Genomic DNA, 24,729 nt, shown 5'->3' with positions numbered 1-24,729 from the left:
TTACTACATGCATGTCCCCTTTTCCCTGCCTTTTGTGCACTGAAACCGTTCACAACATTATAGAAACTATTGAATGTAAAATGTAACTCACACAGTTTAACCGTTTTATCGCTTACTTAAAATTATGACTAAATGATAAGATGGTTATGGTTGATGCATCAGGGTTCAGTTGGTCAGGCACTGAGCAGACCGCTTCTTTGCAATATTAACCATACTTAAAAATTTATTTATGGGAGCAAAAAAAAAAAAACAGTATAAAAACATATAAAAGTATTGTTCTGATATTTGGAGCATAAGCCGGATCCGGATTTTATAATGGAGACCCCGTACCTTTTAATGGGTCTTGGGCTATGATTTGTAGGCTTTGCATGCATTAGTCACACTGGAAATGTAGTCAATGTACCTGTTTATCAGATATTTCTTCCTGATACTCTCCTGTTACATGAGACTATGCAGTATCCAAGAGATGTATATTTGTTCTGTTAATGTGATAATAATATTCATTGTCACTTAAATTGTTTGTCCAGATTGTTGCTTTTAGAAAAATGCTTGGGTGAGGAGCCAGACACTTATGGAGAATATATAATTAAGGTTTGCATTAAATCGCTTGCTGTACTGCACAATGCATTTGTTTTATATAAGGCACCCCTTGTCATTCCACTTATCCATTAGGTGCTTCCTGGAACTGTAACAAAATACTCTATTAGAAGACCGGTGAAACCACCTACAACAAGGCTTAAGAAAAGGTACAAAGTGCGTGAAAGGCTGAAACGTGATTTAAAAATATCTGGTCTTTTCAGAAGGAGGGACAAGTGTGTCTTCTTAGCTGTCATTTTCCATGTTTTTATTAAGCGGTGGCATATATTATTTAATTCAACCTTCGCCTGAGAACTTTGTTCTGAGAGCCAGGCTGGCTATCCGGAACACAGAGCAAATGCCCGGTGGGCGGGTGGTTGATGGCACCCCATACTTACCCGATCTGCCAGGACTCTTGCCTTCTTTCATAACATGTAGTGCAGACCTGGCCATGGAATGTCAAGGGCTGGCCATGGAATGTCAAGGGTTGGCCATGGAATGTCAAGGGTTGGCCATGGAATGTCAAGGGTTGGCCATGGAATGCCAAGCACAATACAGGTTTATACTGGTCAATTGATGGGATCAAGCAGGGATGACTGGGGCCCTGGCATTTTAGACCAGTGTTTGCCCATTGACGTATGTGCGTCCAGACATCACGTTTTTATGGCGTCACCAGCGGCCACGCACTAAAGTACTCCATCTTTCATGTAGCAATATATGGCCATTTAGTTTGATGGAATCCCAAATATTCATGGCTTTTGAATAGTATTTGCTGAGTGTGTGCTCATTCCTCGTTTTGGTGTATGTCCTCCCAGATTTTCAGGGTTAAACACCCCACCTACCCCACGTGTGCCTCATTGAAAGTACCCAGGGCTTAAATTGCAGGATAGTCTCAGTGGGTTGAAGCTAAAGCATGGCCGGGTATCTGAACCGAAATTTGAACAACCTGAATACATTCATGATTATTATGGTGGATTATAGGTTGAATAACGACTACCACCAGATTCGAATGCTTGAAGTTTATTGAAAAAAAAGGAGCAATATTTCAGTGAAGAACGAGAACTTGAAGGCATTAATGTTCCGTGTAGAATTTATAGAAAAGCAGAACTTTCAAAGATTCTTGGTGGCATCTTCTAGTATTTCTGCCTAACTTCTTTCGTGGTGCTTGAGACAACCTTCCCGTCTTGCACCTCCTCAATAACCGTCCTAACTCTCATGCTTTTGTTCGGATCTGCAAGACATGCAAGAAGAGCAAGATGTCATTGTTAGAGTTAACACTTTGATTTCATATGTGAACCTCACCATATGGGTTCCCGATAAATGGATGTGGAACGCCATATTGGTTCTCCTTTACTGAAATCTCAAGCTATGTACATAGTATAGACAAATTCTGCTTAAGGCACAGTATGAAATCTGAACATCTAACCCTTTGCCCAGGCATTTTAAAGAATGCCCCCCAAAAAAGTTTGCAAATCAAATAAATATATCAAAAGAACTATTGAGTTCCATTATTCCATCAACGTTACCAGAGACACCAAGTGTCTCAAAATGGTAGAACGCATGGTTATGCATAAAATAACATATTCTAGGAAGAGCTTGAATACTTTTTGATGACACCAACTCCCGCTCTGCAGGTAAGTGAACTATACAGTCTTGATTACTACCTTTTGACGAATCCACCGAATGGGCTGGGGACTTTCCGCCGTAGGATATCCCGGATGAAATTGCACTATAACAGCAGATACATAACATGAGTATTATCACTTAAGGAACACATGCGATTTTTGGCAGGCCACTCTCCTTACCCTCCTTCTCCATCCAGAAGTTTGCGGTATGTTTCAATCTCCTTCTCTAGTCGGGTTTTGATGTCTAGGAGCCGCTTGTACTCATCACTCTGGTTTTCCATATCACATCTGAGTTGGGCCAGCTGCTCTTCGACTCCACTGATTGTGTTCTGTATTTGGCTTAACTGTACGCAGTATCGACCCTCTGTTTCGGCCAGGGTGGACTCCAGGGACCTTTTCTGATATAAAAAAATGTCAGCCTTTCTTAGCTATAGGTCTATATAAATATATATTATGTATTTGTATAAAAAGCTATGTGTAGGTATCTGACTAGAGTTCCAAAATGGAATGTCCAAGTCTTCTATACTAATAGCATCCAAGTAGTTTATTTCTCTTTGAATCCTAAGTCTACATTGTAACTATGGTCTAGATTTCATTATCTGAGCACTACATTCAGCTGATGGGCAAACCCATAACAGCCCATCATACATATAGAAGACATACTGCCCGATGTACAATTCCAGTCCTGCCCAAGACCAACAGATCCAGACAGTCTCTTGCCATAATAGACAACCCAGTTAATGCATGGCAAGGAAAATACACCAAAAAATGTGTATTACCCATTTTAAATGCCTTTTTTGGGGGATCAAAATGTAATTGTATTGAAATAAAAAACATGAATTAGCTACAAATGTATTTTCCATCTAAGATGTACCATGGCCAGCTGGGACTGCAGCTCGATCTCCAACCCTTGAAGAGTACGTTTCAGTTCTGTGATCTCGGTGCTTGAAGACTGCACCTGAGCCACTCCTGTTGTGATCTGTGTCGTCAGTTCTTTGGTCTAAAACGATAACAACGGATTTCCACAAATTACTAAACGCTACTGAAAAGTTCCAGTTTCAGGCAAGTCTAATTCTAATTACTCACAAGAACAATTAGCCAAAAAGCACAATCTTCTTAAACACCTTCACAAATAACAATAATTTTACAAATTGTATGTGTATTGTCTAATATATTCTGCCAGATCTATCTCTTATGTTAGCAATAAAGGATAACTCTTTGTGAGTAACCTAAAGAGTCAATACTTGTGAAGTCTCGTGGTCAGTTCATAGGTTCTCTCCAATTCCATCTTCGCTGGCTGTAGATACACCAGGTCGTAGGCACAATGTCAATAACCCAGTTCCATGCTATTTAAAGAAAATCTAATAATCTGGCAGTGCTGATTTGCAAAGTTCTTCTCTGTGTGTTTTTAGACTCTACGTAGAGGTTTTCATACAATAATGACCACCCGCCAATGGGACATCTGTTGTCCCATATTGTGTTCTATCCGCGAAGAAGTCCTTACTTGCTCGAGAAACCGGGCTTCTGCCTCCCTTCTGTTCTTCTCAGCAATGGCCTCGTATTGCTCCCTCATTTCGTTGATATATTTCATGAGATCGATACCCGGGGCTGCGTTCATCTCAACGGTAAGTTGGCCGGCTGGTCCTCCGGTGAGGGATGCCATTTCCTGAATCGCAAGAGGGCAAACTCAGCTTATTAAAGGAGAAGAGATGTTCAAATACGTATGTGATGGACGTTATTGACTATATAGCTGCAGAAGACATGTCGATCTAATCTGTCACCTGTCTGTTGTCGATACCAGGACTGTGTGTGGCAAGCCCATTCTGCAAACACTTGGTTACTACTATGCTTTAGAAACACCTCATTTAGAAACATTTTTGTGGCAAACCTTACAGGACAAAAACTAAATATTTAATTACAAAATGGGACTTTAATTTTTTTTTATTTTTCTTCGCTTTTCCTTTTAACTCTAGCATGCACCAGCTCTGCTGGAGGGCAGTTTCATGAACCTCTACAGTATACCTCTACAACCCCTAAGCCATTGCTCCTTGCCATAGGTCTCTTGCTTGGAGTGAAACTTACTGTAGTTACATACAGGATCTACTACATTTCCAATGACCAGATAGGAACACGTTCACGTTTTGTGGTTGTGTGTAGAGGCTTGGCTCGTTGCATTTGAGTTCAAGCATATATTTAATTGTTATGATATGTAGATACGTTATTAATTGCTTCATTTGATTACATATGGTCAACCTCTGTTTTTTTAATAGAATCCAAGCAAGGTGAGTCATTACTGACCTTCTAACCCTCTACTGACCTAAGCTTCTAAGTAGTCTTACCTCCTGGTGGTTCTTCTTCAAATAAATCAGTTCCTCGTTCAGGGACTCTATCTGGAACTCCAGATCAGATTTAGAGAGGGTCAGCTCATCCAGGACCCGACGCAGACCATTAATATCAGCCTCCACAGTCTGGCGAAGAGTCAGCTCATTCTCATACCTGTGAAACACGGCATGGCCAGACATGAGGACATGCGTTATCAGGTGCTACCCTGACCCCAAATACCCCCTAAAGAAACATTATTATTTTAAGAGTCACTCACTTCAGTCGGAAATCATCAGCTGCCAGCCTGGCGTTGTCAATTTGTAGAATGAGCTTGGCATTTTCAACGGTAGCATTTAGGATCTAAAGAACAGGCCAGGACAGATTGACAAATATCCATGTTGTAGCACCTAACAGGCTTGTTCATATAACATTTAAAATTGGATCTATGTGGTTGTACATCTTTAAGCGTTTTCCTAAATGATAACCTACAAGGTGGTACCTCACAATACCAAAATATAATTAGTGTAACAGTTTTTTAATAAATTATTTGTGTATGAAACATGGAACATTCCTGAAAAAAGAATATGACTTCTAGATTGTCCTAGCAAGTATCTGGATACTGATTTCCCTCTAGTCCAGGACAAACGTTTCATTAAGTACTCATAAAGTTATTTCTTATCTACCATGCACTGTTAACATTTGAAATCAAGTAACTATCCACTGGCCCCATCAGAAGTACCACAAGAGGTATATCACAGGCTTGCATGGGTTTACTCAGTTATAGTTCTTGATTCAGAACTCCTGAACTTACTTAGTAAAACTGCCCTCTTACCTTTTCTCTGAGGTCGTCAATCAGTGGTTGATATTTGCTGTAGTCGGGGGCTCCCACACTAGTAGACGTTTGACGTAGCTTCTCATACCACTCTCGGATTTTGCGTTCCAGGTCAGCGTTAGCCTCTTCCAAAGCTCTCACTTTGTCCAGGTAATTAGCTAAGCGGTCATTAAGGTTCTGCATTGTTTGCTTTTCGTTGGTGTCAAGAATACCACCTCCGCCAACCCCATAACCTCCACCGATGGAAAACCCCCCACCAAGTCCTTCACCAAAACCACCACCATATCCTCCACCTGAACCGCCACCAAACCTCACTCCAGAACCTCCACCAAATTCTACCCCAGATCCTCCACCAAATCCACCGCCATAACCCCCACCACCTCCAGCGGAGTAAGCCTCACTAAAACCACCTCCTCTGTAATCATTTGCAATACCCCATTCTTCTGCGGACCCATTCATTACTAGGCCGCGTCCATCCCCAAATCCACCATCAAATCCACCGCCATATCCACCACCATATCCACCACCATATCCCCCACTTCCACCTCCACCAGCGGAGCTTCCTACTCTCTGAAAGCTTTGCGTAGATTTCCTGACAGATAGGGAGCCCACATTTGGGGCTCCAGTTACAGATCTCGAGTAGCGAACAGACATTGCCGACACGAGGAAATAAAGTGACTTGAAGGGAGAATAGAGCAATGCCAAAATATTAAGACTTATGCCCCTTTATATACAATACTCAAGTGGGTGTATCAATTCCAAGTGTTATGCAAGATCATCATTTGGTGCCCATTTCGGTAATTTATTCAGTTCTGATACGTTCCTATCTGCACAAATATTTTAGCCTGGGGATACATTTATTCAATCAAAAGCGAGGGATCCGGGCGGGGTAAATTTAGACCATTATTATATTTAAACAGTTTAAGCCTTTCTTAACCTGCCGTAACATATCGTTTTTGCCTTTCTCACTATTTCATGTACTGAAAGTGGCAGAATCTTGGCCAGAGAAACAGATACACCTACTGACACGGAGGGGGTTCATCTGTAGAGTGTTTGATTCATATACAAATTCGTCTTATGTACTGCAACATATCACCACACGGAATGTAGTGAATAGAAAAATATTATATTTAGATATAAAATGATCTAAAATGTATATAAATGCAGCATAAATGACCAGCATCACACAATATAAATACAGTACAAATATTTAGTCTCGGAGCACCGAGAAAGTCCTTGCATTAATTAAGTTCCATCCTAGGCCCAACGTTGTGACGTATCCTGCTCTCACCCACTTATGTTTTCTTCAATATAGTATATCTACTTTGTGGTGAATAAGTTCTCCATGGTGGTCTAGCGGAGGAATCGAGCCCTGCGCTTCTGAAAGATAGCTCTTTATGATTTGCTACTTCTACAATGGTGTCATCATTCATTCATGGTGCCCCAAAGGTCTTACTCAAGGTTGACCATATTTGTGAAAATATTTTTCCAATAAATGCGTAGCACCATTTTGCATTCCTCTCTTTATATAGCCTTATCATTGACCTAAGGTGCTTGGGTATGACATCATACCTTAATGCCATATGGACAGTGGTGGCCAATCAATGTAACTTTGGAGTCAGTGATGTATTTACCTCGGCCAATATAGGGCTGAATCAGGGCAGGACTATCATAGATCTCCGGCCCATCGGGCAGCTGAAGGAACTGCTGCCCAGCTAGACTTGACTCACTAGGCCTCTAGGCCAAAAGGATGGTGACAATAGATTGAGAGCTCACAAGACCAGGGCCGTCTTCTCTGTACCAACATATCTTCATTTTATTGTGCCTTCTATTAATTGTCAGTTTTACTGTCATTGTTAAACATTTTATTGTCTCATACTGTAATATTGCTACGAAATCCGATGGTTCTGAATAAATAAATGTAGTGTGAGGGGGAACAGGGGGTGTTTGGGGAGCCTCGGCTCTGAGGAAGGGTATACGACGAGTTGGCAAGTGGACCTCTCATAAAATCTGATCGTCGGCACGTGTCTTTTTACGGTGCATCTTCTCTAGTATTTAAGGGGTGGAATACACTGGCTATGTAATCTGAAAATTATATTTTATATTCTGAGGGTTTTTTATCTGAAAACAGTTGTTTTAGGCGTCGTTTTTTTCTGTTTCACATTTACATGTGCTTTCCGCATCCAGAGGTATGGGCGTCTGCTTCATTTGCTGTTAACATGATCAGGCAAGGAGAACGTGTTTTCCGCATGTAAAGATTCCAGTGGCACATGTCACGGATGCAGCTCTGCATGTAAGATTACAGGTGTGGGATTTTCATGACACGTATAAAACTTTGATTTACCCCTGAAATCCCGTAGAACTCGTAGTCATCAAATACACCTCAAAGGTATTCCAAAAGCGGACATTTTCCTGCCCGGTTCTTATGGTAACAAAAAGATTTTGAAGCACGGCCAAACCCCTTCAGTTCCAGATGAGAAAGCACACGTCCTACTCGGAAAGGGTTAATGTGTCTGAGAAGTGATTGCAAGAAATTTAAAGATTCCAGCACAGCTTTTTTTTTTTTTTTTCTGAAAATGGGAGGAAAGTAGCAACCCCTCCCCCACACAAACCAGCTTCCTATCTGTCACTTGATCCTATACATTTCCAGTGATTGACAGACCCGTTTTATCCTACCTCTAATGTATATTTTTACTGATAAAAAAATCTCTCTTCTCTTGGTGCTGTGCGACAGCCTACCCTATATACTCAATAAATCAATTACTTATACGGCAAGTTGAACTTCCCCGCAAATGATAAACAATGGCGTCAACATGTTTGTATAATTGTGTCATCATGGAGCGCGTGGTGCCGATTTGTTCATTGGCTGGATGGGCCGAATGGGTCTTATCTGCCGTCACTTTGTGTGGTAATTTACAGACTAGAGGTTTGCATTGGGATGCGGGTCCTGCCAAAAAACCTGCGGGCGGTCTTGCTGGTGTTGCAGGCGGGAGCGGGCGGTCAGACACTGTACCTGCCGGTAATCCCGCGCAGTCCCGTAAGGCTGCCTTCGTGTTGCTCCCTCACAGAGTCTCTTCTCTTGTTCCGCCCAGGAACCCAGCGGAGTCACGTGATGTGGCGTCACTTCCCGTCACTCCGCTGGGTTCCTGGGCGGAGCAAGAGAAGAGACGCTGTGAGGGAGCAACACGAGGGCAGCCTTGCGGGACTGCGTGGGAAATCTGCAGTTCAGGTAAGGAGGTTGGCGTGATTGGCCACACATGTGGCAGGAGCGGGCGGGAGTGGAACACCCAGATTGCGGGAGCGGGCATCCATCGTATCTCCTTTCTCCAAATACCTGCTTAAATCATCTACCTTTGTTTCTTTAAGACCTGCTTTATACCACAGCATAAACCGGCTCCAGCTGATCTCATTCTTATGAATTTTTGCTATCTGCCCTTAGGCTTTTGATATCGAGTGACATGTTCTAGAACACTAGGGCCTTGCACTTTCCTCATTCTTTCTTATTCTGCTTCTCATTCTCAGTCCAGAAATACAGCATGTAGATATCTCCAGCCGTATCCTGATTCAAATGTCAACTACATCATTAGTTTATCTCAATAAGCTGTTCCTATAAGCACCATATGTCCTCTTCTGCAAGCGTTGTCAGTTTATTCACATCAACAATCTGCAAACAGTCAGGCGGGGTGGTTGCTATACATCTGTCTCTTGAGCATCCAAGCCAACATGTTTCATTCGTCCCTCATCATCTTTCTCACCTGTTTGCACACACTTTTTTTTTTATACTTCCTCATTGTGTTTACCTGCTGACCTGCACTGACAGCATCCGATTACCTGATCCGAAAAGGTGTTTGGCTCATCAGAAGCTAGGTTAAAATTAATAATGCTTTATGAGCCATAATCCTCTTCAGGTTTTTTTATAGGCCTCCTTCCATTGGCCTACTTCCATTGTTGTATTTTGTTTCTCCTTGTTCAGGTTTTGCTCTACGTTGTATCAGTCGTATCATATCATATCATTACCATTTCATCTAAAAAGTTTGCAGAGTAACTTCTGCATAAGAACGTCCCGCTGTCCTGGTTATAGTTGCTTCCAAGCTCAGCAAACACATTTATATACACTCACTGGCCACTTTATTAGGTACCCCTTGCTAGTACCAGGTTGGACCCCCTTTTGCCTTCAGAACTGCCTTCATTCTTCGTGGCAGACTTTCTACAAGGTGCCGGAAACATTCCTCAGAGATTTTGGTCCATATGGATATGATGGCATCACGCAGTTGCTGCAGATTTGTTGGCTGCACATCCTTAATGCGAATCTCCCGTTCCACCACATCCAAAAGGTGCTGTATTGGATTGAGATCCGGTGACTGTGGAGGCCGTTGGAGTTCGGTGAACTCATTGTCATGTTCAAGAAACCAGTTGGAGAGGATGTGAACTTTGTGACAGGGTGCATTATCCTGCTGGAAGCGGCCATCAGAAGATGGGTACACTGTGGTCATAAAGGGATAGACATGGTCAGCAACAATACTCAGGTAGACTGTTGCGTTTAAACGATGCTCAATTGGTACTAAGGGGCCCAAAGTGTACCAAGAAAATGTCCCCCACACCATTACACCACCACCACCAGTCTGAACCGTTGATACAAGGCAGGATGGACCCATGCTTTCATGTTGTTTATGCCAAAGTCTAACCCTGCTTTCTGAATGTTGTAGTTGGAATCGAGACTTATCAGACCAGGCAACGTTTTTCCAGTCTTCCATCGTCCAATTTTGGTGAGCCTGTGTGAATTGTAGCCTCAGTTTCCTTAGCTGACAGGAGTGGCACCCGGTGGGGTCTTCTGCTGCTGTAGTCCATCTGCTTCAAGGTTCGACAAGTTGTGCATTAAGAGATGGGATTCTGGTTATTTGAGTTACTGTTCTTTTTCTGTCATCCCGAACCAGTCTGCCCGTTCTCCTCTGACCCCTGACATCAACAAGGCATTTCCATCACACAACTGCCGCTCACTTGCAACTGGTCTTTTTCGGACCATTCTCTGTAAACCCTAGAGATGGTTGTGCGTGAAAATGAACAGGTGTACCTAATAAAGTGGCCAGTGAGTGTATATTATAATAATATATATTGTCATAATCCAGATTCTGTTGCGTTTTTCTTTTTAACCAGTTAATTTTGCCTTTTCAGTTCGTCCTGCTTAGCCAAAGTATTTCAATTTCAGAATATTTTAAAATGGTTTTAAATATTATAACTGGGTCATTATGACAGAGTGAGATACGTAATCTTAAATGCCATGTTTTGAACCATGAAACAACCTTGTCAATGATTAGTCTTTTTTGAACATGCATCAGAAAAGGTTTATTGAATTGCAAAAGATATATTTTTTTAGTTATACATAAAGTTTATATCCACCAAAAGGAAGAGAAAAAAAAAACCCCTAGTACCAATAGCAGGCAGCTAAAAGACGTAATATATTTTCCCATGCTTCTTCCATTGCATTGTGCATTCTTAATCAAGCAATTCTTCGCTTTCCTCTATCTCGGTGGCTATGGTTTTCCCATCAATGATTGTTTCTTTGATTATCTTAATCTTCCTAGATTTTACCGGTTCTGAAAAATAAAATAAATGAAGGTTAGTAATTGTTCAATTTTTAGTCAATGAGCTCAATAATTCCTATGATTCAACCAGCGCCAATTAACGATCCCGGGACTCCCAAAGGCCAATAACTTAAATGGATTCTTCCACCTTGTCTTCTGATTCAAGTATTATATAATAAAGTTTCAGTCGAAAAATGCCATTTAAGTCAGTTTTGCTTATTACAACGAACTGATTGTTGGACACATTCCCAAATTTCCCATTTCATGCAGTAAAGAAATCGAATGGCGAAATCAGAGATAGTAGAGAAAGAAATATATAGATATTGAATCAATAAAAAATGATTAAGGAAAAAAAAAATCTAATTTGATTGAACAAATAGCCAAATTACTTCATTGTTTTGTAATTTGCTGACATGCCATTGGAGTGAAGCTGAGGATTTTTTTAACCTCTTAAGGACAATGGGCAGTCCCTAAACCCATTGAAAACAATGCATTTTGAGCCTGTACATGTACGGGCTTTGTCATTAAGTGGTTAAATATGGATCTTATTGGTTATGAGGTACATGTACGTTGTGTTGAGCAAAAATAGCTAAGTCCTTACATTGAGTACCATCTTAATAGGCAGGGGTCATTGAGAGATGACTGGGAATCTACAGGTTGAGTACCTCTTAGCGAACCAGATTCACAAACTTTTTTACGCCGTGTACAGGTTTTACATTTGCTTTGATTAGGGCAATTTACTTTGTTGGCGTTGTGGAAACATGAGGACCCAATGATGGAAGAGAAGACCGTGTTTTAGCGGCTCTAACCTGGATCTTGCTTCTCCCCCCGCTGATGAGCCTGTGGTGCCTCAACCAACTCATCTGAAGAATGGTCGATATCCATGTCTAAATGAAGCTATGCATGGAATATTTTTCTAGCTTTGCTCTGATGGACAAAAATAGACAAAAGAAACCTGAAAAGTTTCTTTCAATTTTCCTTTTGCTGATTTCCCCCATCATGCCACAATCAACCTATTGGAGAACTGACATATGTGATGTAAGATTTTGCTCTTGCATCTTACAGATCCAAGTTTCTCTTTCAGGGAGAGAAGATCAAGATGGATTTTTATTTATGATTAATAATCATCGAGATGGCTTTGTTGAATCATGATAGGGTTTCATGTTACTGAGTGGATCACTTTACCACCTTGTTTTGAGCGTTGGCCTCCTGAACTTCCAGTGCCAGATGAATCTGATGCACCAGAACTTTGACCACCAGAGGCTGCATTTCCAGAACCTGATGCACCAGACCTTTGGCCACCGTAGCCTGCACTTCCAGTGCCAGAAGCGCTTGATGCACCAGACCTTTGGCTACCATAGCTTGCGCTTCCAGAACCTGTTGAACCCGACCTTTGACCAACAGACACAGAAGAACCAGAAGTGGCAGTGGTTGCACCAGCAGTGCCTAAATCTCCTGATCTTGAGCTTCCTGACCTTGGGCTTTGAGTTGTGTAGCTCCTGGGAGATTGGGTGGGGGCGCTTGAGACTCGTGTTGAAGTTTGGCTTGTGCTACTTCCTGATCTTGTGCCTTGAGTACTGGAACTGCCGGTTTGTGACCGGGATCCTGTTCCGGCTCCTGTCCCAGTTCCAACGCTGATCTGAGAATCCCTGTAAGGCATGATTTAAGCGGATTAGATATTTTACAATTCAGTTCAAACCATACAAAAAGGTGATCTTTTACACCTCTATATTTATCCCTGCTGTCAACCTATGTGATTTTTGACTTCTTTAGAGAACCTCTTTATTATCGCCATGCATTAAAAGTACACATATACTAGATCCATCAAAGGGTGCTCAGACCAAACAGCAAGAACCCCTTATTTACCCTTGAATTCACTGAGAAAATACAATTGAAGGTCGGAAGCTCCAGATAGATGGAAGACAAAAAAAATTCACCATTGGCAGCATGACGTAGGAAAATATATATTTTGTTGTAATCCAATATCACTAAAAACAGCAATAAACTCATCACAAAATAAAAAAAAACATTTGCATCCTTATTTTTGCACAAGTAGGTTTTTGTGATGAGTTTATTGCTGTTTTTGCTCCATCTGGAGCCGCCGTCCTTCAATTGTGTTTGCCAACCCTTCTTTTATAGGCTTCTTCGTAAGGTTTTATGGATTAAAATCTATTGACATCCATGGAAAGGTTGTGTTTGGGTGTTTTTGGGATGCCAAACAATAGTTCAGCTCTGTTGTAACTTGTGGATGGGTAACTACTTTTGGGGGAATTTATCAAACAATGACTCATCTCTCTATGGTCCATGGTTTCCCCCCCACATTTTGTTTCGTGTCATTACCCTCCTTCCAGTAGCTGCTTGTATTTCTCTATTTCTTGCTCCAGACGGGTCTTGATTTCCAGAAGCAGCTCGTATTCTGATTTGTGACACTCGACCTCATTCTTCAGCGATGCCAGCTCCTCTTCTAAAATACTGATTTGGTTCTGGAGTTGTGATAATTGCATGCAGTAGTTTCCTTCGGTTGATGCCAACTGCTCCTCCAAAGATTTTTTCTATTTGAAAAAAAGATTTTTAATAGATTTTCGATTTAGTTTTATCGTTGTTATTGTTCAAGCAAACTGAATATAATTTATCTTCAGCACTTTACCATGGCGTACTGAGACGTTAGCTCCATTTCTAGTTGCTGGAGTTCCCTCTTCAGATCAGTAACCTCTGTTTTGGAGGTCTGAATTGTTTGCACGCCTGTCGTAATCTCCTGTTTTACATTTTCACTCTGAGGAGTAGAAGAAGAAGCAACACAATGTTCATGCTGACTGTACAGGCACCCACCGTTTATTCATCATGACTATTAGAACAGAAGACATGGTGTGAGCTGTATAGATATGTGAGCTATGGTCAATATCTGTAACATATACTTGGAAAAAGAAATTAGGTTGTAGATCCTAAACTACTTTTTGTAAATTGTTGAATTGAAACAAGCCTAATTGATATGTGCATGTTTCACTTTATGACATATCCCTGAGATTATAGTGTTACTTTGTTACCCTTTTCTTAAAGTCGTCCTCTACTGCGCGGCGGTTCCTCTCAGCAATGGCTTCGTAGTCCGCTCTCATTTCATTGAGAATCTGTGTGAGGTCTTTCCCAGGAGCGGCATCCATCTCGACGTTGACGTCGCCAACCGTGGTGGTCTGCTGAGACTTCATTTCCTAACCAAGAAAATGAATGCGTACGGTATAGGTTCACTCAACCATGGGATGATTCACATTACTTGGATACTGGAAATATCGGTGCTTTTCTACAACCACATGCAAATACCTGGCTCACTATATTGGTTCCACATGAGTTAAAAAAAAAAAGAAACATGTTAGTAGTGCTTATTAAATTCAATTTTCCTGCAATTAACTTCTGGTATCTTCTGGTTCTGCACCAAATCCGATCCTTGGATCCAGCGCTGAAATCTTTAATCTCTTTTTATTTAATGTTCTTTTTGTTGTATGTTCTAGTTCTGGTTTCATATCTACCCCCATCAAAGATATAGCCACTCAAGAATATCATTGAAATGATAAAATTATAAAACATATCTTTGGGCACTATGGTGTTTTATGGTATAGTTTAAGAATATACAAAAAACCCATGTTGGTCGTTACCTACTGGCCGCCCAATGGATAAGAACATTGGCATTTTGTTATAAATTAATGGTGTATGTGCAGCAGGTACATCATTTAAGGAGGTTGAAAAAACAATATTTAGTTTTGGTTTTCCTAAATATGCAACTAATATGGCTTGGGCCACATGTTTCCATTTAGACTATAAAACCCAAGTAATAACTGATTTATAACTATTCTAACACTCATTCCAACCCCATACAATGCTCCATATAAAGAAGAGTTTGGTGCATACATTCATACATGAAACATTGGCCATCCCGATAGAGCTTTAGGGGAATGTATCAATGGCCTGGGACTGGTGTAAGTACCTCCTCATGATTCTTCTTGAGATAATCCAACTCCTCGGTCAGGCTTTCAACCTGTGACTCCAAGTCACTGTTGGTCAGAGTCAGCTCATCAAGGACCTTGCGAAGTCCATTAATATCCGCCTCTACATTCTGGCGCAGATGCAGTTCATTCTCCCACCTGATTTCCATCCATCAAGTGGTATTTATTCCCAGACAGAATGAAAGAGATAAAATGAAATTATATTCAAGCAAGCAAATAGCATTTCATAGTATTGGTTATTGAAACAGCTTGATTGAGTGATGTGAGATTAGGGAAAATAGAAGAGTTCCTGATTGAAAAGCCCTGTGCTCTCTGCTGTGTGCCTGGGTAATGCTTAGGCAGACTCCTCAACGTACATAGGACATATGTGGCATCACACAGAAAGCTAGGACCCTGAAATGATAAGTGACCTTGTACCGAGACACTAGATGTTAAAAATCTCCGCCGTGTGTCACAGGTTTCACTGCTAGACTTGTGGAGAAAGAGATCAAGGAGCAAGATTTTTGGTTTAAGGACAAGTCTAGTCCTGTTTTCAGTTGTCGATGAGGCTCATGCTATGTACTTCACTCTCCCTATCTCTCTGCGCTCCTTATGTCAACAAAAGAACCTGCTCTGTCAGAAGAGACATCTCCACATCAAACAGTTCTGTGTGCAATATACATAAATCATTTTCTTTATTGTATTACTCACTTAATCCTGAAGTCATCGGCTGCCAGCCTGGCATTGTCAATTTCCAGAATAACAGTGGCATTTTCAACAGTTACCGTTTGAATCTAGAACAATTGAACACATACAGATAATTCACACACTACTACAGATAATTCACACACTACACCAGCGCATGAATTATCATATTATCATTAATTATATCAGAATATCGCCTTACTATTCGGTTCATGCTACACCATATCCCCATATGTTCTTGGCATGTAAATTCCACTGTTGCAAAGCATGAAAACATCTATATCAAACTATTACATTACAAGAGAAATTCCATAATCCTTATTATCAAATGTACTTACTATATCTATGAATATATGACTTTACCTGCGCATAGCTATATATTTTGTGAATTCAGTGGGAATCAGGAAGGCATAGCCAAGGTTTACTCATTTCAAATGTATGTGTTGCAACCAAGGCACAAAGGTTTTTGTTACTTTTATGTATTTAAACTTGCAATTCCATGTACAGCCACTAGGGAAGTCTAAAGTAATAGGTATTTAGGTATTTTTAAAAAAAGAAAAGTATCACAGTTTTGTAACTGGTACAGTTAATGCTGGCATTTAGAATTTCATCTTTTGCACAATAGATAATTTAGTTACCTGGGTTTGAAGTTCTTTAATAGTTTCAAAGTATTTACTATAGTCATTTTTCTCTAATGTAGTGGTTCCTGGACGATTCTTCTCGTACCATTCCTTAATTTTTGCTTCAAGGTCAGCATTTGCCGCTTCCAGAGCACGCACTTTGTCCAGGTATGCCGCCAAGCGATCATTTAGGTTTCGCATTGTTTCTTTTTCACTTGCAGAAAAAAGGCCCTCTCTTCCACCAAATGCACCATCTCCTCCTCCTCCTCCTCCTCCTCCTCCATAAAAGCCACCACCAAATTGATCAAAACCCCCACCTGCACCACCACCAAAAGCTCCACCTGCACCACCACCAAAAGCTCCACCTGCGCCACCCCAACCTCCACCTGCATTACCACCATAACCTCCTCCTACAACGCCACCAAAACCTCCTCCACCATAAGCCATGTCTTGGCCACCACCAACGTTAAAACCAGGACCACCTCCTTGGGCATTATACCAATTCTGGTTTCCACAAGACCCACCGCCAAAATTTACACTAGCGCCGCTTCTACGAGAGGAATAGCCGCTACTGCTACCACCAACAACCTTTTGGCTTGATACCCTGGAAGAACGAACCGACATTTTACCAAAGCAATGTAGCGCCTTCCCAAAAGAGTGGAAATAATGATCGTGCAATAAGCCCAGTCGCCTGGATTTATAATAATTTTATACAGAAGAAATAGGGTGTGCCACATTGATAGATATGATAGATAGGTTTCTTTTGACAGCAGAATGCTATTCCCAGCCCAGTTCATCAGTACCTGCTGAATAAATTATAGTTAATGATTAGGGTGGGAGTTAGATACAATGAAGCAAGCCTGTCATTATTTTGATGATGTAAGCATATCGTTGTGTAATTGATTAGCTTTGCATCCCTGTGTAAACCTCTTTGCCGTAACCCCTAGCACTTTGAAACTGCGTACCCATAACCGTGTTATCTCATAGCTTATGTGAAGGCAGATGGACACATGTGCAAGCTCTACAATTTCTAAAGGGTCTACAAAAAAACAGAGTCTGATTTTCAGAAGAAGGCTGGAAAGGAGGTCCCCTAGGGTGCACTGATTTAAAAGGACACTCCAGTGTCCCGGGCTGGACCCTGAACAATGAATGTGTGTTAAAATAATTTGTGATTATTTTAATATGTACTCACTAAACTAGCAAAAATAATATTAAAAAATGGCTTACCTTTGGTAGAAGCTGCAGCTCCAGCTCTGCAGAGCAATTCCCCCAATGTAGTCCGAGACATTTGATAGGGATCTCATCCCTATGCGGCCAGTGTTAGATCAGTGAGATTACCATGAAGTAGATGTGTGGGGGGAAAGGACGAATGCATTTGGGATTATTCTGCAGAATTGTCCACTTGTCCAAGTGGGAACCATGAACATCTAAAGGCACCAACTCTATCATGCATTCAAGTGCTAATGATGGCTGTAGTGTCTCATTAAATATTTGGAACTATACCTGAAGACCCTTTATACCTGTAGTCTCACATGAGTCCACTACATTGTATGTATTAACAGGTCATCATGTACATCATGAATGGGCTCTTTCTGTGTCTTACACTGGGGTGTTAGAGTGAATATGTGTATGTTAGACTGTGGTGTTAGAGTGAATATGTGTATGTTAGACTGGGGTGTTAGAGTGAGTGTACACTACCATTGAAAGGACAAGGACATTGCTAAGTTATGTTGACAAAAGGGTCTTCTAACAGTTAATTAGCCTTTTAAACTTTAACTTGGATTAGCAAACACAACGTGCCGTTGGAACACAGGAATGGTGATGGGACTAACAATGTCTGCGCTGTATTTCCGATCCGTTTCATGTTATTTTAATAGCCAAAATTAGCTTTCCTTCCAAAAACAAGGAAAATTCTCAGTGACCCCAAACGTTTGGAGGGTAGTGTACGTTAGACTATGGGATGAGTATGTGTGTGTGTTTGTCTATGTGTATGTATTGGTGTTTGTGTGCTTTTGTGTTAGATATGGGAAGGAGGAAGATTCCACCCCTCCGTGGTAATGTCCCTTGTCCTTTCAATGAATTCTACCTCTGCAAAAGTGACAATACAAGTTTGACTTCTGCTCCAGGCTTGCATTTTATTATTTTAAGGTGTAATTTAGTTAAAATAAATAATGGACCGGTGCGTAGTGAGATTGCAACACATTGATCAGATATTTCAGCACAGATGTGATTTACTACTACAATAACTAATTATACAGACGCGCATGATTAATTAGTTTCAGTGTTCTTTTGAATAAATTTCTTCCTATTTACAACAATATAAAAGCGCAGATGCTGCCAAGTTTACATGTAACCAGATTTTAATTTCAGTGATCGAATTTAGGAGCAGCCGGTGGCAACTGCCGATACATTTTGATGCTATTGTGAAACCAAACTGGTTGGATGGGGATCAGGACAATGCTAATTTTTGCCAAACACAGTATTTGAAATGTCAGATCCTGAAACTTTTTTGCTTACTTTCCCACATTGTGCTACGAAGACCGTTTTCTCTGTAAATGATATAATATTTCTTAAAATTGTGATGGATTATTTATAAAAAAATACAACTTTAATTTGAGAGTACTCTTGTTGCTATTGCTAGACTCCCATTTCTTCCGCCAACAGATGCTGAAGCCCGCTTTGGCCTACTATTATAATAAGGTATTTTTTTACAAAGGTTTTTTACCAAAATGCACAAATATAGGAGTATCTGCATTGACTGCCAGGGTCGGACTGGGGATGACTATGTGGCCCTGGCACTTTAAAGCCAATGGCTCCCAAACATGGCAGTATGGCAGCCAGCTGGATACGTGCGACCACACACTAAACTCATGGTGGCTGCACATGGCACCACTCGAGTGAGTGCAGAACCCCATATATGGTGAGTATTGAGTGCTGTCGAGCAGAGGCCCACCGGTCAAATTTCCAGTGTGCCAGACTGGGCCCGTCTCTAACCCATCCTATATTCCGGGGCTCACTTCACCAGAGGTATGTTTAGGTTGTGCTCTGCCTTAGGCCTGACCCAGAAACGCAGTCCCAGGTGTTGTCCTTTGTAGTGACTTCTCAGAAGGATGCACAGCACTGGTTAGAGAATACTATCAGGCTCAGTACAGTCCTTCATAGTGTAAACGGGACTGTTTTAGAGATTAGATGTCTTCCTTATCACTGGCCCACTGAGCATCAGATAGGGTTTTTCGCCCTTAGCTGGTGATAGATGGGCTGCCACCCCTTGAACCTCCACTGCCAATGATCACAATGTCAGACAAACTCATACTCATCCTCCCAAGTCCTGAAATGTTTCCTTAACTCATTAAATTCATGGAGCAATATACCGTGTTCATCTAAATTAAATATCCTAATATAATAACTATATTATTATATTATTTTAATGTATCGCAGTATTATTGGAATATTAGAATTCTAACAAACCTATATTGGATACATATAATTTTTTTATATTGCGTGGAGGATGCAGACTTCAAATGCCCCAAATTTATTCTCAGTACCGTTCTTCTGCCGAGATTAAGGTGTACTTTTGGGGGCTCCCTTTCCCTTTTGATTTAGGGTAACCCTGAATACCTAACACATAACATCATATCAAGGAACTTCAAATAAATGACTAAGAATGTAACTATTTTCTGTAAATAGCTACATTTCTGTCTTATGTTGCATTCCATGTTTTCTAAGATGAAAGAAGGCCCTGGGGCTTGGGAGTAACAGAAATAATCTTCATCGGTTTACTTATATCTTCTGGTTGATAAGGCGCTTCAAATGTAAACAAACTCTGAAACATTTCATTTTTGTAATTACCACTTTTGACTGAAATCACATTCCTTCCCGGCTCGTTCCAAGAAAGTAGGGACATGTAGTTATACGGAACCGATTGTAAAATAGTTGGGTTGAAATATTTGTTGACACAGGCTGATAAAATGACCATGTTTTTAACATCCAAATCCAAGAATGGTTTTTATGTCATGATGTTAGGTAATATTAATTATAGGTTAACCACACAAATCGTTTTAGAATAGTCAGTGGAACTGAAGCTTCTGTATCCTCAATGTAGTATTCTGTATTCCGTGATGCCAAAAAAATAAGGCTACTATATCCAGATCAACATTGGTTAAACTTTCTTTGTCGTCTAGTGGATTTAATTCCCAATATTTATTTTATATGTAGTTTTTAAATAATATAATATTACATTTGAGTGTAGTAGTAGTAGTAGTAGTAGTAGTAGTAGTACTAGTAGTAGGTGTCATGGAGCGCTGTAGATAAAACTAAAAATTGATACTGGATTACAGGAAAGACACATTAGTTAAAAGTTGCAGAAATGTATTTATTGAAACAGATAAGAATCACATTTTTTTTAAAAATCTTCCATGCAAATGAGGTTATGGTTGTTTGGAAGACTCTGAAAGAATGCAGTCCCTTCTGTGTTCTGATTCTTCATTTAAGTTTAGTTCACGTTTTCTTCAATCTCTTCTACCTTGGATGAAACAACCTTTCCGTCTACGACTTCCTCAACAATGGTCTTCACCTTTCTGGTTTTGGTTGGATCTAAAATGGAAAAAAATGTTAAGATGATGGAAATTCCCCTTTTTCCCCTTTCCCATGGGCGATAAGACAATGCAAGGTTGGGGACATTTTTGAAAAGATATGTAGAAGTGAACGCACACACCAAGTGATTTTTTTTGACAGGTATCACATCGCAAGTGATGTGATTTAACTATATTTATTTGGACCTAACATCAATGCTTTGGCTGAGTTAAGACTTCCATGTTGATAAAAACAAGTAAAGGCCCAGTCTTACCTTTCTTTGAGTCTACAGAGGATGTTGTTGACTGTGTAGAAACCTTGCTGGTAGACAATGAGGAGGATGAGGACTTGCTAACGGAGAAGGAGGATTGGCTGTTGAAAAACAAGTACATTTTTCATCATTTATGTTGTTAAAAAAATCTCATTGAAGTTCAAATTAGACCAACTTTTAGAGTACCGATAACCTCCCTGTGAGATTTCAGTCTAATAAGGCTAGGCGACGTATGGACATTGTTTTTATTATGCCCATGACCATGAGTCATTATTCTTACCCCAGCTCTCCCTCCAGCAGCCGGCGGTATGTTTCAATTTCCATCTCTAGCCGGGTCTTGATGTCTAGGAGCCGCTGATACTCCAAGTTCTGTCTTTCCATGTCAGACCTGAGCTGGATCAACTGTTCTTCTAGGTTGCTTATGGTGATTTGGAGCTGTTGAAGCTGAGCTCCATATCTGCATTCTGTCTCGCCAAGAGTGTCTTCAAGGGATTTTTTCTAGAATTAGGTAGAAAAAAAAACAGATTAGTATCAATATAGACTTTTAAGGTGTTCACATACAGTCCAGCAGATAAGATATTGGTGTCAGGAACTTTCTGGTAGAATCTTGTAAGGATCTTACCAAATCTAGTAAACATAACATTTAGTTGCACATATTTCTTGATGTATAATGGGATCCAGTTCTGCAGAACACATCAATGTATACATCTCTGCCACTGGCACAATTGACCTACCATTGCCAGTTGAGACTGGAGCTCAATTTCCAAGGATTGAAGAGTGCGCCTCAAGTCAGAGATTTCGGTCTTGCTTGTCTGCACCTGTTGCACACCGGCTGAAATTTCCTTCTTCAGTTCACCGCTCTGAAATGATACAGGATGGAGGACTAGGAATGAGAATGGGTGCAAAACCTGAAGTAGTTATTCTCCTAAAGAACAAAGCTATGGCTATAGAAGAAGAGGCCATAAGTAAGCATCTCACCTTTTGGTTGAACCATGCCTCTGCGTCTCTGCGGTTCTTTTCAGCCAGGACTTCGTAATCTGCCCTCATATCATTCAGAAGCTTGGTCAGATCCACACCTGGAGCAGCGTCCATTTCTACATTCACTTGGCCAGCGGCACTGCCCTTTGCAATGCTTATCTCCTGGGAAATGAAACCATATCATGCGGTGTTTAGTATATTGCACGGAACGTTAACATTGGGAACATGACACCACCAATTTCTAGGGGCTTGCAATAACTCCATGTGATCAATAAAGACCATACAAGCTACATTAGAAATGTGTTTCAGAGGAAAATGGACTCTTACATGTCAAGTTATGATATCTGGAGCATCATTGCTAAGTACATCTTAACTAGGGTCATTTATTTTCGTTGTTGGGGGTTACACCCGGCCCATGACAATGCTGTCTGTCTGAAGAAACAGAATATATCTGATAACCTCTATTCTTGAGCCTCACCTCTTCGTGGTTCTTCTTGAGGTAAGCCAGCTCTTCGGACAGGCCCTCAATCTGGAGCTCCAGGTCACCTCTGGTCAGGGTCAGCTCATCCAGGACTTTGCGGAGTCCGTTGATATCAGACTCAACGCTCTGGCGGAGAGCCAGCTCGTTCTCATACCTTAATAAGAACAAATGATTAGAGGAAGCACAGATTTTCAACTAGGCGGTATAAATGTAAACCATCTAACCGAATTGTAAGGATACTTTTAAAATCCTACTTCCCTCTGGAAACTTTGGGCTGGATTGAATTCACAGAGAATAAATCTATCACAAGGCATAGCATCTTATTTATTATATTATTGTAACCTTTTGTTACTTATGTTACTATGGCATCCATCTATTTGTTCTTTTTTCCCTTTTATTTTGGTCTTGTGTACTTACTTCAGCCTGAAATCGTCAGCAGCCAATCTTGCGTTGTCAATTTGCAAAACAACTCTGGAGTTGTCAATAGTGGCAGAAAGAATCTAGAAAAGAAGATAGAAGGTTATTGTGAGCAAACATACCATGCAAGTTTAGGTATTTGACATCATCTTCATTAAGGTCTTGTGCACTGCTAAAATATGCATTATCTTACAATGTTAACAGATAAATGTGCTTTCAAATTGATTTCCAAGTAAGTTTACTCCAGAGAACATCGGTACATCAATAATAAAAGCCAATCAAGGTGGATAGTTTATTCAATCTAATCTTAGATATCTAAAACCTTTAGTGCCTGTAATATTCTCCTTACTTTTCCTGACATTTTTGTGGAGAAACTATATATATTATATATCAAGGATGCTTGAATTATGGATTCATTATTACAAAACATTGAAATAGTAGTAAACGTTAAAAAAAAAAACAAGAAGTGAACGGTACCTTGTTCCTCAAATCCTGGATGATTTCAAAGTACTTGCTGTAATCTTTGCCACTTGCAGAGGCACCCACAGCAAGCTGCTTCTCGTACCACTCTCGGATCTTCAGCTCCAGATCACCGTTAGCTGCCTCCAAGGCTCTCACTTTATCCAGATAAGATGCCAGACGGTCATTCAGGTTCTGCATTGTTTGTTTGTCGTTTCCGGAAAAACCTCCAAAGCCGCTGCTAACTGATGCCCCCCCAAAACCACTGCTAGAGCTGACGGAGAACCCGCTGCTTGCTCCACCACCAAAGCCTCCTCCATAGCCGCTGCTAACGTTGGATCCATAGCCACCACCAATGCTGCCTCCATAGCCACCACCAATGCTGCCTCCATAGCCACCACCAATGCTGCCTCCATAGCCACCACCAATGCTGCCTCCATAGCTACCACCGGAGCTTGACCCGAAGGAGCTGCTTTGGAGTTTAACTGAGCTTGCACGATAGGAAGTCATATTTATTGCAGGACTGTCACTGACACAGACAGTGAAGAAGGTTGAGTGTGGATGAAGATCGATGTAGTCATCCCATATTTATACTAGCAGTGGGTGTTTCAGTTACAAAATGGACATCCCCCAGGGAAAAATACTTTCCCCAAGGTCAGCACCTGTTGCAGTAAGTATCTCAAAAATCAGTCCATAATTACAGAAGTTATGTTGCCTTCAGGCTGTTTGTCATATGTTGGTTAGAAACTGGGAGAGGCAAATTCCATTGGTCTTAAAAAACACCCTTCCCCCAACAATCACCTTGCCTGGGGTCTGTCATATCATGTTTAAAACCTTTACTCTGCTTAAGGCGACTCCAGTGTGAAAATGTGCAGTTTTTTCCACTGCAAATCTCCTAATTTGAAGAAGTATTGATGTAAGATGAATGTGGACACATAAAACTATTTTATTAATGACCGGGAATTGCGGATACGGATAACACAGTGGATGTGGTGTTCGCTAAACCTTTCTGCTTCCCTGCGTGGCACCTGTTGCTGGGTGCCAGGACATGATGTCACGCCCCAGAATCCTGTACCATTAGGTCATTCACACATCACAAGGTCTGTACCAGCGGTCGCGCAGACCTTAACACTATGGTATTTGCTCAGGGGACCCAAGAAACAGCTACTATGGCCCTAAGTTAAGACTTGGCCCAGGATGGCACCCTGTTTTGCCCCACTGCCCTGCCTCAAACCTTAATTAGTGCTTGGTCTTACACCTGTTTCATGTATGTTTAAATTTCCTCTCTGCATTAACCTCTTCCGTTTGAGCTGAA

The 24,729-nt window shown here is 40.9% G+C and overlaps 3 protein-coding genes across 3 annotated transcripts; all 3 read right to left on the bottom strand.

Annotated features, from left to right (window-relative positions):
* Window positions 1–1,580: 1,580 nt before the first annotated feature.
* LOC128471433 (keratin, type I cytoskeletal 47 kDa-like) lies at window positions 1,581–6,041 on the bottom strand. Its single transcript, XM_053453373.1, has 9 exons — window positions 5,807–6,041; window positions 5,356–5,770; window positions 4,801–4,883; window positions 4,541–4,697; window positions 3,706–3,867; window positions 3,076–3,201; window positions 2,382–2,599; window positions 2,241–2,305; window positions 1,581–1,807 (listed from the first exon to the last, which is right to left on the bottom strand). Exons 1-9 carry the CDS (start codon window positions 6,007–6,009, stop codon window positions 1,710–1,712), a joined length of 1,527 nt encoding a protein of 508 aa, XP_053309348.1. The 5' UTR covers window positions 6,010–6,041; the 3' UTR covers window positions 1,581–1,709.
* Window positions 6,042–10,538: 4,497 nt separating this feature from the next.
* On the bottom strand, window positions 10,539–16,898 carry LOC128471022 (keratin, type I cytoskeletal 47 kDa-like). Its single transcript, XM_053452868.1, has 8 exons — window positions 16,255–16,898; window positions 15,623–15,705; window positions 14,914–15,070; window positions 13,982–14,143; window positions 13,585–13,710; window positions 13,278–13,489; window positions 12,413–12,586; window positions 10,539–10,949 (listed from the first exon to the last, which is right to left on the bottom strand). Exons 1-8 carry the CDS (start codon window positions 16,858–16,860, stop codon window positions 10,934–10,936), a joined length of 1,536 nt encoding a protein of 511 aa, XP_053308843.1. The 5' UTR covers window positions 16,861–16,898; the 3' UTR covers window positions 10,539–10,933.
* Window positions 16,899–20,587: 3,689 nt separating this feature from the next.
* On the bottom strand, window positions 20,588–23,991 carry LOC128471023 (keratin, type I cytoskeletal 47 kDa-like). The gene is made up of 8 exons (XM_053452869.1): window positions 23,433–23,991; window positions 22,956–23,038; window positions 22,536–22,692; window positions 22,058–22,219; window positions 21,814–21,939; window positions 21,360–21,577; window positions 21,083–21,180; window positions 20,588–20,829 (listed from the first exon to the last, which is right to left on the bottom strand). The coding sequence occupies exons 1-8, from the start codon at window positions 23,922–23,924 to the stop codon at window positions 20,729–20,731; spliced, it is 1,437 nt and encodes a 478-aa protein (XP_053308844.1). The 5' UTR covers window positions 23,925–23,991; the 3' UTR covers window positions 20,588–20,728.
* Between the last annotated feature and the right edge of the window lie 738 nt (window positions 23,992–24,729).

This window comes from Spea bombifrons, chromosome 13, assembly GCF_027358695.1.
Source record: "Spea bombifrons isolate aSpeBom1 chromosome 13, aSpeBom1.2.pri, whole genome shotgun sequence".
Taxonomy (NCBI): Eukaryota; Metazoa; Chordata; class Amphibia; order Anura; family Pelobatidae; genus Spea; species Spea bombifrons.
Note: the sequence above shows the minus strand (reverse complement) of the source record. Positions and strands in the feature narration are given on the sequence as shown.

What these genes read in the sequence shown, in the direction of transcription:
- LOC128471433 (XM_053453373.1), bottom strand. Translation starts at nt 6,009, where the DNA reads ATGTCTGTTCGCTACTCGAGATCTGTAACTGGAGCCCCAAATGTGGGC. An exon ending in AAGCCCGGTTTCTCGAGCAA is followed by an intron (nt 3,202 to 3,705) that starts GTAAGGACTTCT and finishes TTATCGTTTTAG; the next exon opens with ACCAAAGAACTGACGACACA. An exon ending in CTTCTGGATGGAGAAGGAGG is followed by an intron (nt 2,306 to 2,381) that starts GTAAGGAGAGTG and finishes CTGCTGTTATAG; the next exon opens with TGCAATTTCATCCGGGATAT.
- LOC128471022 (XM_053452868.1), bottom strand. Translation starts at nt 16,860, where the DNA reads ATGTCGGTTCGTTCTTCCAGGGTATCAAGCCAAAAGGTTGTTGGTGGT. An exon ending in TTAAAGAACTTCAAACCCAG is followed by an intron (nt 15,706 to 16,254) that starts GTAACTAAATTA and finishes CAATTGTTCTAG; the next exon opens with ATTCAAACGGTAACTGTTGA. An exon ending in AAGCAGCTACTGGAAGGAGG is followed by an intron (nt 12,587 to 13,277) that starts GTAATGACACGA and finishes CATGCCTTACAG; the next exon opens with GGATTCTCAGATCAGCGTTG.
- LOC128471023 (XM_053452869.1), bottom strand. Translation starts at nt 23,924, where the DNA reads ATGACTTCCTATCGTGCAAGCTCAGTTAAACTCCAAAGCAGCTCCTTC. An exon ending in TCCAGTCTCAACTGGCAATG is followed by an intron (nt 21,578 to 21,813) that starts GTAGGTCAATTG and finishes ACCTAATTCTAG; the next exon opens with AAAAAATCCCTTGAAGACAC. An exon ending in CTCTGTAGACTCAAAGAAAG is followed by an intron (nt 20,830 to 21,082) that starts GTAAGACTGGGC and finishes TTTCCATTTTAG; the next exon opens with ATCCAACCAAAACCAGAAAG.